Here is a 12,906-nt window from a genome sequence, read left to right on the forward strand (position 1 = left end):
ATCATCCCTACTGTCTACTCTCTGGGAGAACAGATAGGTTGCTTATCCCACTTTTATGGAGAGTGGACCAAAATCACAATAAACCAGTAGGTTCTAGATATTATCATAGAAGGTAAGAAGTTAGAATTCTCTTCTCAAATCACAGATTTTTTTTCTTGGAGTCCCTGCGTAGCACTTTGCTCAATAAGCAGGATGTTCTTTCGGTGTCTCCAGTTCCCAATCTTGAATGGGAAGAGGGCCATTACTCCAACTATTCCATGGAGCTAAAGAAGGAAGGATTCTATCACCTGGTTCTCGACCTCAAAAAAATTAATCAGTTTCTGAAAGTGAGACATTTCTGGATAGAAACATTTGCTTGGTCATTGCAGTGGTGAGCTTGGAGAGTTCTCAAGTCTGAATTTCAAGGAAGCCTATTTTAATATTCCGATCTGGCCCTCTCATTGGTGTTTCCTTCGTTTTGCTCTTCTGGAGAAGCACTTTTAGTTTCATGCCATGCTTTTCAGCCATTTTACAGCTCCCAGGAATTTCTCCAAAGTAATGGTGAAATTCCTGTAGTGATAGCATGTCTTAAGAAAGAGGGCATCAGAATTCATCCCTATTTGGACAATTGGTTGATCCAGGCCTCCCGTCAAGGAGAGCCATCAGGTGATTGTCGGGTTTATTCATCTCTTACAGTCATTTGTTTAGGTTCTCTATCTTTACAAGAGTCACTTATAACCCACTCAAAGTCTGGACTTCAAGAGGCATGATTTGGATGTGCCTTGGGCTGATCAAAAATCTACATGTCTATTCCCCATTTTACACTTCTTGAAGTGCTGATAGCACTGACAGGAGCTTTCAAACTTAAGTTCACATATTTTACTTTTCTTTTTTTTATCATTGCATTGCTGAAAATATTTTGCTTTAATTGCTTTGTTTGGCTAATATTTAGGAAATCGTCTTGATATCTAATCTAATCTTCTATTTATATATTGGGTCATCTCCCAGTGGTGCTCGACTCGGTTCACATATAATTAAGACTAGAATACATAGAAAAAGAAACATGAGAAAAGTAAGAACTATAATATTATCATTTCATTGAGACTGTAGTTAAACCATTTAAAAATTGCAAGAACAACAAAGTTTTCAGAGTTTTACGAAATAGTTGCATCTGGCCTATAAGCCTAATAGAGTCAGGGAGTTCATTCCAGATCTCTACAAACTTGAAAGCAAAAGATTGAGTAAGCTTCCCAGCAGATTTAATTCCCTTAAAGGAAGGGAAGGATAGCTTATATCTTTGTGTATTTCTCAGATGACAGAATCTAAAGGTATTCCAACATAAGGGGACTAATAGGTCAAATATTCCTTAGAGAAGCTTAAAGATTATACATGCACATTTAAACTGGATCCTAAAACGAACTGGGAGCCAGTGAAGCTTTCTCAACAGAGGGGATACATGACCAAAGATGAGCTTAGCTGCAGTATTCTGTATTAACTGAAGTCATTTTAGACTGCCCTGCTTAATGCCCAGATAAACTGAGTTACAGTAATGTAGCTGGGCAAGCACAGTGGATTGAACCAACACTGAAAAGTATTCTTGATGGAATAGTGATCTAACTTCCTCAACATACGCAGACTAAAAAAAAACACTTTTTTGTTAAAAGAATTTATCTGTTCATGAAATGTAAGTGATGAGTCCAAGATGACACCCAGGACTCTAGATGAAAAATCTATATGTAGTGAAATGCCTGTTTTCAGTATAACAGAGAAAGGGAGTTTTTCTAATCTTGGCCCAACCCAAAGCAATTTGGTTTTAGCAGCGTTCAATTTCATTTGAATAGACAGTGCTTATATGTGCTCTTTGGGGGCTGGGTATTCAGTTAAAAAAAGGCTGTAATACTGAAGCTAAGAACTTTGGCTTGATAATCAAGCTAGCTATTCATTTTATATTTTAGGCTTTTGAGATTGGTACTGGATTTTGATAGTGCCTCATAGTTCAAAAATCAGATTACTACACTTATATTCCCTCCTTCCCCTGCACCCACCCTTAGGGTTTCTTTCCCTGTATAGGTAACCTACTCATTTTGCAATTTTCTTCAATCATAGTAGGAACCAGAAAAATCACCTATCAGTCACAGGACACCTGTTCATACTTATTTCAACCAACTTCCATGACTTTCATTCTGTGTAATTGTGCCTCATTAGTCCTAATGACAGCCATTTGGTCAATTAAGGCTTGCCCCATCTGTAGCCAACTCTCTTCTAGGAGGAGATCAACAGACTCAGAAAGGTGTTGGCTGTAATTAAAGGATCTTCCAGAACTGCATTTCCTACAGCCAATTTACCACTACTGCCACAGAGCCCAGGAATAATGGGTAACTGTAGGTTCTGGAAGATTAAGACCAGAGACACAGAGGCATCCTCCTAGCCAGTTATTGCCTTTACATAATTCCTCTGCTGTATTGGAGCATTCTGATGCAAAGAAAACGGTATCTGAAGTGAGTTTACAAGCAAAGACTGTAAATCAAAACAAAGAGCACCCAAAAATCACTAACAAAACAGCAAAAAGCAAAAAACTTCTATTATTAGGAGACTTCATTATCAGAGGCATTAATTTAGGGACTTGATCCATGGTTCCAAACAAAGTTAAATGCCTTCCAGTATCCACTGCCAGCAGTGATATCAACCACATACTGATGGTGATCAAAGAAGAAAGTAAGAATTCTAAAACAGACATTGTAATCCAGTTGGGGACAAATGAACTGGCATGCTTGAAGCACAGACAGCGTTCCAGAAGCTGGGGGAAAAGTCTAAAGTATTTGGTACACACTGTAGCCTTTTCTTAGGTACTACCAACCTGTAGTAAGGAAGAGGAAAGGCTTTATAAGATATCAACCACATACTGATGGTGATCAAAGAAGAAAGTAAGAATTCTAAAACAGACATTGTAATCCAGTTGGGGACAAATGAACTGGCATGCTTGAAGCACAGACAGCGTTCCAGAAGCTGGGGGAAAAGTCTAAAGTATTTGGTACACACTGTAGCCTTTTCTTAGGTACTACCAACCTGTAGTAAGGAAGAGGAAAGGCTTTATAAGATAGAGAAAAATAAGTGGCGCAGATCCTGGTCTCAAAAAGAAGGCTTTAGATACATAGGAGGATGGGGCAATTTATGGAAAAGCTAAAAGCTATATTGTAGGGACTGCTTACATCTTTCTATGGTGAGAAAGAGATTATTTGCTGAGAAATCCAGACAGTTTGTTACTAGGTGATTAAACTAGAATGTGGGGGTGGCAAAGGGAACTGGGAAGGGCTTCAAATGGAATTAATGTAATTTAGAACATGAGGAAAGTGCTGGGCAGACTTTTGTGGTCTGTATCCTGCAAATGATGTAGTTTGTATAGGCTGGAGTGAGCTTTGACAGTAACTCCAGTAGCTCTGGGTGGACTTCTACAGTCTAGCAACCAGTAATATCAAAGAAAAAAGACAATTCAATTTATGAGTGTTACTGTTGGGCAGACTGAAAGGATCATTCTTGTCTTTATCTGCTATTATTTACTATGTTCCATGTTTGAGAAAAATATTCCTAATCAGCTTTTACTCAAGCTTTGTGGTATGCACAGATTTATTAAAAAGTGTTTGTTTCAGCATTAATGGAGTAATATTCTGCAATCTTTCATTGTTTATATCTTCAAAATAAAGAAAAATATAAATTGTGGCTTTACTACATAATTGGTGGCTCACCCGTGTCTAGATTATAAAATGGAGCAACTACATTTGGAAGTTTGTGAAATTGCTGTCTCCATGTTGAAGCTGCTGAATTTCATGCCTTTCAGTCTTTTTAATGTGTATATTTGTAAAAGGTGCTACTATTGCACATGCAGGTAAATACACATACACATCTGAATGTCCTTATTTTTTTTAAATAAAAACGTCTACGTTCAGCCACTGGACCTGGGTATGGCCTGATGTGGATGTTTCAAGTCTGATCTCAATATTGACTGTGAAATTCACAATTTCTTACCAAAACCCAACCTGAATTAGCAGTATCATGCACCTGATAAGTAATCATTTATAAATAATGTTTTGCATTTTTTTATTCGGTTAAGACAGAAATTTAATTTCATCTTAATTTGTATTTTTGTTTCTAAAGGATTCCCCTGCTTTGTGACTTTGAACCTTTAAACCAACATATACTTGCTCTGCATAACCTAGTGAAAGCAGCACAAAGTTTGGATGAAATGTCACAAACCATTACAGATCTGCTGAGTGAGCAAAAGGTATTTACCATTCTTTTTCATTATGATTTTGTAAAATTGAGTGGAGGTTTGGCCTTCTGGTTAATGCAGCAGCCTGAGACTCATAGGAACTAGGTTTTATTCTTACTGTAGCTCCTTATGACTCTGGGCAAATCACTTAACTCTCCATTTCCCCAGGTACAAAATAAATACCTATATATAACATTCCCTTTTCCTTTCCCTTAAAAGTTACATTTATAATGGTTACTTTTTTTCAGTTTACTTTTAGTAACCATTTATAACGTCCAAATTAAAGGATTTTGTTTTTTGGGTTTTTTTTTGTTTTTTTTTTTACAAAACCACGGTAATGATACTGCTCTGATAAATTCACCAAAACCTATAGGAATTGAATGGGCTTTGGTGCATTTACCATTGCAGCATCACTACTGCGGCTTTGTAAAAGGGGCCCTAAATTCTAGAGTTTTTAATAGTGTATGTTATTGTGGCAATGCACATTATTAACTCTAGTTGTAAGTTTCCATTAAAAATCCCGTTTATTATTTACTATATTTTGCGGTTCTTTTACTAAAGTGTAGTAAAGTTTTGAACTTAGTGTACAGTAAAGGAGTAGCTCTCTAAGGAGCTACCTCAATTTAGCTGGTAAATATGTACCTAAATGCTAATATTCTAGTCATTTATCTGCATATTTGAATATTCATGGTATAAATGAGTGGTTTTCAGCAAGCGTCATTCTATAAGTACATACCAATATTCTTTGATGTGTACTTTGAAGGTGGTCATGCACATGGGCAGGGAAAGGGTGGAACCTGGGCAGGGTGCAGTTATGTTCAAAGACTAAAACATACTATAATCTATATGATTACTTTCACTAAGCATGTGCATTTACACCAACTCTATAGAAAGTGTAAATTTGCACACCTAAAATACGCTAAGGCCATTTTTACTTCAGCCAGAAAATGGCCAGTTTCCATTTTCCCTATTAATGGCTATGCACTAAAGTTGCCATTAGCATGCGTATGTTAACAAAAATTAGCACATGAGCCCTTACAGACAACCATTTTGTAGTGAATAATGGTCCTAAAGTGAGATGAATAAACTGCACCAAAACAAAAATAAAATAAAAACAAAATACTAATTTTTTAGAGGTGGAGACTCTTTCACAGATTTTTTGGCTATGCCTTTATGTGGCATCACTCCTGAAACTCAAAAATCAGGTGAAAACCCAACTATAATCCAAAATAAATCCAAAGATAATGTGATAATGGATATAGTTATCTGCTTAAAGTGTATTCCTACATATATTTAGTTTTAAAATACAGGAAAAGACCTCAAATGCCCAAGTGTTAAGATATTCAATGCAAACACTTTCATGGGGCTGTGAACATCATCATTGGTGAAGAAATACCCCATTAATTTTTTTTTTTTGTATTTTTTTTTATACTTGTTTACTCATTTACTTGTTTATTAACTCTTTAAATCAAGCACCCTTCAACACTTATAATGCAAACAATAGCTGGCAGTTTTATATTAGTCCTTGGTGAATTTAGTGGTATATTTTAGGTCATTGTCATGTCGCAGGGTCCAGTTCCACTTCAGCTTTAATTTTCTTACAGAAGGTCTCACATGTTCCTCAAGCCTCCTCTGATACACAGTAGAACTAATGCTGGATTCTATGATGGTGAGCTGGCCATTTTAGGGTTTTTGGAGACTTCTTTTAGCATATTGTGGTCTGCTCTAGGGATCAACTTGCTTGGACAGCCAGACTTGGGCATGTTGGCAGTTGTTTGGAAAGCTCTCCACTTGTATACTATTTTCTGGACCATGGAATAGCTAATGTCAAATTATTTTTAGATCTTTTTAAATGCCTTACCAGACTTATAAGCTGCTACAATCTTCTTTCTGAAGGCCTCAGACAGCTCTTTTGATCTCACCATGGTATTTACTCTCACTGCAGCAGTCATGAGCACACCAAATTAAATGTCTGCAGTTTAAGTAGTACCTGGAGATGAAACCGGGAACCCTAGCAGGCCTGAGTGCCTAAAACACTTATAATGTTGAAATATTTTAAATGTGCAGGTGACACCTCAGTGTGGTACGGTGACCAATATTGGACGCAGTACTTCAGATGCGGGCGCACCATTGTCCGATACAACGGCAGGATGACCTCTTTCGATCTGGTTGTAATGCCTTTCTTGATAATACCTAGCATTCTATTCGCTTTCTTAGAGGCCGCTGCTGAAGGCTTCATTGTGTTGTCTACTATTACCCCCAAGTCCTTTTCTTGGGTCCTTTCACCCATTACCAGCCCTCCCATCGTATAGCTGTACTTTGGGTTTCTGTTCCCTACGTGCAAGACTTTGCATTTCTCTACATTAAATTTTATCTGTCATCTCATCACCCACTCTTCTAGTTTGTTTAGGTCCCTTTGTAATTCCTTGCAGTCCTCTTTAGTCCCAACTCCACTAAATAGTTTTTTGTCATCTGCAAATTTTATTTTGTTTCATCAAAATCTATTGTCCTGATACCCTCAGGACCAGAGCTTAATAGAAGCATATACAATGGTACCTTGGAATCTGAACTTAATCCATTCCAGAACCCCATTCAAGTTCCACAACGTTCAAGTTCCAAGACAATTTTTCCCATTGAAAATAATAGAAACAGGATTAATCCGTTCCTTGGTACCACAAACTCAGCAATATCTCCAGCTTTTTTAGGGCGAGGATGCTGAGTGGGACCATGACAATGCAACAGAGGGGGCAGGGGCATCAGGCGACAACAACAGCCACAGGTTCAGACCTACAATCATCCCAACACACGCTCATGAAACCAACTGAATCACTAGTTATAAATATCTTGGGAGTTAGGTTATCTGAATCTTAGATTCAAGTTTTGGACAAAGGTTTGTCTTTGTCCCTACTTCTCAATTTGACAGATTCACTGTTCACCGGGATATTGCCAGATTAACTCAGAGTTTGCAAATAAAACTATATTTTTCTCAAAATGCCTCTGTTTATGATACTTCTGTTTATAGAACTCCCTCACGTTGGACTCCCCTTGGTCGTATGGATCTCAATATTCAAATTTTTTGTGATTTGGTATTGAGAGATATGGATCAATTAGACAACCATAGAAAGAGGACTCATACCAACTTAACTAGGAGCCAATATAGTGTCCTTCAGTCCTTATGCAAAGACTCTTGTTTAGTGATTAAACCCACTGATAAGAGTGGAGCTGTGGTAGTACAAACTGTGGAACAATATAGGAGTCAAGTAGGGGAATATCTTAATAACACAGAATTTTATCAATTGTTGCCAGGCGATCCAACTACCATACTATGGGATCAAATCTTCCAACTGGCCCATACAACATTTGAGAGTAACCAGATTACAAAAGGTGAAATGAAATTTTTGACTCAGTCTCCCAAACGTGGACCTACTTTCTATACAGTCCCAAAAGTTTGCAGAACCCTCCTGGACCCATTGTGTCCCCTAGGGGTACTATCTTAGATCCCCGTCAAAATTTGTGGACCATTTTTAAAAATTGGAAGTGACCAAATCTAGATCATATATAATGGATACTACTCATTTTCTTTCTCGGATGCGGACATTGGAAATTGAATCCTCTGGTATATTAGCTTCTATGGATTTAGAGGCTCTTTACAATAATATCCTGCAATGTGAAGCCCTACCAATTAATGATGATATTTTGAATGCGAGTTGTTTGAGCCATTGTGTCCATAAGGATTTCCTTATGGCCTTATCTCGTGTGGTGCTTCCAAAGCATTTTTTTTTTTTAATTTGATGGGAGCTTCTATCTCCAGTAACTTGGGGTGGCCATGGGTACTGCCATGTCCCCTAGTGTTGCTGATCTTTATGTAGCCGGTTTTGAGGAGTCCTTCCTTAATTATTTTGAATGGTTCCATCATGTATGGACCTGGGTCCGCTTCATTGACCATGTATTTTTGAACTCACACTGAGACAGCATTATTGGAATTCAAAGAGTGGCTAAATACATTGAATTGTCATCTAAAATTCACAATGACAACAAACAGAGATACTTTGGACACAAGAGTGATCAAGCAGGGTACCACATTAACTACTACAGTTTTTCGTAAGAAGATCGACTTAATACTTGTTTGCATTACTAGAGTTGTCACCCAGTAAGGTTAAAACCGTCTTTGCCCATAAGTCAGTTCTTCAGGATACGGCGGATCTGTTCTTCCACCATGGAATATAAGAAACAGGCTCAGCCCATTCCTTTTCCCAAGGGAGAGGCTTCCACAGGAGAAATTTCCCTAACTGTAGGCTAAGGAGGAGCCCGGGGAAAAGGAATGGAATGTATGTGAGAGTGTCCAGGGAATGTTTGATGTCTGTTTGGCTGAGGGTAACTATACCTGGGTGCTAATGTTTGGGCAGAGTGTGAGGCTGCAGCCGGTTCTCCTACAGAGTCTTTCTGAGTTGGAACGAGCCCAGCTACAGAGTGTTGCTTGTCACCAACTGCAAGCAAAAAACCTGAGCTGGGATATCAGAATCCCTAAAGTGACCCCAGATGCAGGCATTCCTCTGATGCCGAAACACAGTGCTGTATCGGGTCCACAGCTTCTGCTTGTGTCCTTTTCTGAAATAAACAAGTTGGTTTTACATCAGTGATTTTCAGTGGGGTGTTCATTGTCCATTCCCACTTCCTTTTGTACTTTTCTTGTTTGTTTGACATGACTTCTGCCTTCCATAAAATAGAATTGACATAAAACACACACAACATTTTAGAACGCCTCTGCTCCATTCTTAGCCACAACCCTTCCCCCTTTGTGTTGTACACTACAGAATTTAGGTCCTTTATCTTATAGAATAACGTGCAAGCAGATGTATGCACAGATCCCAGTTTGCCAATTAATTCTAATTATTAATGTTAATGTCAATTGATTGCTAGATAGCCCTTTAAACAATTTATTCGAACGTGCATCTTCAATTAATACCAAAATTTCAGCCCTCAGATTTGGGTGCCATATGTAGAATTCAGGGGAAATTGTGTATAAATAGCAATAATTATATCCTTTAAGTATGTTCACACTTTGAAGGTGGACATTGGCTTGACTGAAGTGTACACTTATATGTGTAATCTGTAGAATACTATAAGTTAACACCTTATCTCCTGGTATGTGCCTGGTTGTGCTAGAATTCCACAAAGTAGACACCTACTTTCCTTCATAGAATAGAGTCAGAATAGGCACCTTCTAGGCACCTAAATATAGATGCCACTTTATAGACTTGACATCTGATTTATGAACTGAGGTACAAGCATGGGGCATAAATACATGGGAGACCACTCTTGCTAGAAACTTTACTAGTTAATTCTGAGTTTTTAGAAAGCTACTCTGTTCACATCATGAGATTATGTTGCCCACGTGCATATCTAATTTATTCTGCTTGTCTACAAAGAGCCATTACATATAAACTACTTTCTGGATGACCTGGCTATTTTATAATGTGCCATAGATCAGTGTTTCTCCACTCGGTCCTGGAGTACCCCCTTGCCAGTGAGGTTTTCAAGATATCCACAATGAATATGCATAAATTTTATTTGCATACACTACCACCATTATATGCAAATTTCTTTCATTCATATTCTTTGTGGATATCCTGAAAACCTTACTGGCAAGGGGGTACTCTAAGACTGAGTGGAGAAACGCTGCTATTGATTGTCTATTTGAACTGAATTGTCTTTTGTAGAGAAAATCTGTATACAGTTCAAGTAGATCATCCCAGATTCTGCACCACATGGGAGTGGGAGGCTAGAGGAGAAAGTTGCAGAAAAATTGAACCAGAAATGGTTACAGAGGTAAGTAGACTAGAATTATGCTGTTATGAGGTTGAATAGAATAGAGAATACCAGTGTGATATCCTTTATTTTGAAAGGACTTTGTCCCAACTGCCTGGATATAGGTGCTCTACTATATGTTTATTTGAGGTTAAAAGAATTCTGGAGATCATTTTCTATTTATTTTCTTCCAGAACTTGTTGTTGCAATATTTACTTTTGCTTTAAAAATTAAACCAGAAATGAGTAATGATTTTTCTGATACAAATTTTAATATAATATATTGTTGCCAAGTAAAAATGAATAGTTTCCATTTTTCATTGAGTTTTTTTTAAATTATTACTTGCAGGCATCTAATAATCAGCCATCTCCACAATCTGTTACAACACCAGGAATGGAAAATACAGTAGGAACTACAGCTGCTACCTCTTCTAGAGCACCTTCATCACTCAATCTTCATGGTCCCCTGTGTCCTCTTGTTAGCCTTCCTGCTCCACTAGAAGAATTGTCACCAGATAGTATTGATGCCCATACCTTTGATTTTGAAACAATTGTTCATCCAAACATAGAGCAGGCACTTAAGCAGGGGTCTTTAGACTTAGACTCGCTTGCAGAGAGTCCAGAGTCTGATTTTATGTCAGCAGTAAATGAGTTTGTCATAGAAGAAAACCCAGCTTCCCCTGGTGTAATAAGTGACCCACAAAGTCCAGAAATGATGGTGGAATCGCTGTATTCATCAGTTATCAATGCTATAGATAACCGACGTATGCAAGACACAAAAGGTTGTATTAAAGAGGATTGTATGGAGAATGCATCTTTGAAAGCTTTCATGGAAGCATGTAGAGTTTCTGCTCAGGAATCCCAGTTCAGTTTGAGAACTATCAAAGAAGACTTGTGTCATTTCAGAACACTTGTACAAAAAGAACAGTGTGACTTTACTGGTAATATAAAATGTGTATCATTAGAAATCAGAAACATTATTGAAAAAGTAAAACTTTCTATAGAGACGGCACTAAAAGAAAAACATCAGAAACAATTGCTGACTTTAGAAGTTGAATATGAACGCAAACTTAAAACATTACATAAGGATAGAGATGAAAATGAAAAAATTATAAACAAATTGAAAGAAGATTTAAGAGATCTTGAAGAGATCATGCAAAATAAGGATAATGAATTTGCTTTGGTTAAGAATGAAAAGGAGGCATTTGTGTGTTTACACAACGAACAAGATCAGAAATTGATTGACTTGGAAAATACAGTAAAGGATCAAAATAGTGAACTTCTGAACCTTAAACATTTAAGAGAAAAAATGTTAGAAGAATTAAAAATGCTTCATATTGAAAATGATGAGAAAATGAGACTTCTGAGAGAAGAGCTTCAGAGTGTAGAACAAACTCATTTAAAAGAACTAGAAGAGAATCTACTAGTCACACATGCACGAGAATTTGAAAAAATAATAAATGATCACATTGAAAAGATAGAGAAAATAAAGAGAGACAATCAGCTACAAATTGACCAGTTGCAGGAATCTCATGTTGCAATTGTTCATGAAAAAGAGCAGCAGATGCAAGAGCTAAGACATAAAGTTTCTGAACTTTCTGATTTGAGATGTAAATTAGAGGTTGAACTGGCACTAAAAGAAGCAGAAACAGATGATGTTAAACTGCTGCTGGAGGAAAGTAAAGCCCAACAACAAGAAAGCTTAAAATCTCAGCTTGTTGAAGAAACTGAGAGTTTAAGACAGGAAATAAGAAAATTAAATCAGAGGATTCAAGATAATAATGATGATTATGAAGTGGGCTTAGCAGAGCTAAGAGCATTAATGATAATTGAAAAAGACCACTGCATTTCAGAATTAATGAATAGGCATGAAGAGGAAATAACTTTTCTTAGAGCTGAATTAAACAAGGTAACTTCATTATATCAACAAACATTAGAAGTAGAGAAAAGACTACAAGAGCAAACAGTTGAAGTAATGAGCAAGTTAGAGGATCAAGTGAAAGCACTTGACAAACAAAAGGAAGGGGAAGATACTGCACTCCGGGAACAGAAAGAAAAATATGAAGCTGCTATCCTTAAAATTGAGGAGGAAAAAGAGCACCTATTGACTACTCAAGAACAAGACAAACAGCTGCTTCTTCAAAAGTTCAGTTGTGAAAAACAGGAAGCAGTTGAAATTGCCCTCAAAGAGTTTGAATTACAGAGGGAAGCTATTGAGAAAAAACTTTTAGAAAAGATACAACAACTTGAGAATCAAGTAAACCAGAGGTATGAATTAGGATGGTCTGTTACATGTGATCAGTAAGATAAATGCATCCAAAATTTCAATTGTGTGAGATACCATTTATTACATTTGGGTCATATACAAGTCCTGTTATCAACTGCATAAAATTATCACTATTTGTTGCTGCTTGCTTTTTAGTTTCATAGAACAATCAGTCATTGCTTTACTTACAGTTGTGCAAGTTGTCTTGCGTTAAACATACTGGGCCTGATATTCAGCTGGCACCAGGCAGTGCACTGTCCGCCCAATGCCGGCACTCAACCCACATATTCAATGCCAGGCCATTTCCGACAATAGGCATTGAATATCCAGTTTTATTTTGGCAAGCTCTAACTTAACTGGCTAAGCAAATATTCAGTGCTGGATGGTTAATAGCGGACAAAGGTAGGACTGCTATTTATGTAGTCCATTTTACCCACTAAACTTAGCTGGCCAGTGTTTTAATAATTGTGGCTAGTTCTGGCCGCTAACCATAAACATTCAGCAGAGCTAACCAGCTATCTCCTGCTGAATATTAGCAGCTAACCAGCCAGGAGCCTCTAGCCAGCTAAATAGTGTTGAATATCAGG

The 12,906-nt window shown here is 37.4% G+C and overlaps 1 protein-coding gene across 6 annotated transcripts in view; it reads left to right on the forward strand.

The window, feature by feature from the left end:
- Nucleotides 1-12,906, forward strand: part of RB1CC1 (RB1 inducible coiled-coil 1) — a 325,791-nt gene that overhangs the window by 214,787 nt on the left and 98,098 nt on the right. For all 6 annotated transcript variants that reach the window (XM_033933671.1, XM_033933675.1, XM_033933676.1 and 3 more), the window contains 2 exons: nt 4,132-4,258; nt 10,403-12,321. In XM_033933671.1, the coding sequence (XP_033789562.1) occupies nt 4,132-4,258; nt 10,403-12,321 (2,046 nt within the window). The remainder of the gene's footprint in view (nt 1-4,131; nt 4,259-10,402; nt 12,322-12,906) is intronic.

The sequence above is a fragment of the Geotrypetes seraphini genome, chromosome 2, assembly GCF_902459505.1.
Source record: "Geotrypetes seraphini chromosome 2, aGeoSer1.1, whole genome shotgun sequence".
In the NCBI taxonomy this organism is placed as follows: domain Eukaryota; kingdom Metazoa; phylum Chordata; class Amphibia; order Gymnophiona; family Dermophiidae; genus Geotrypetes; species Geotrypetes seraphini.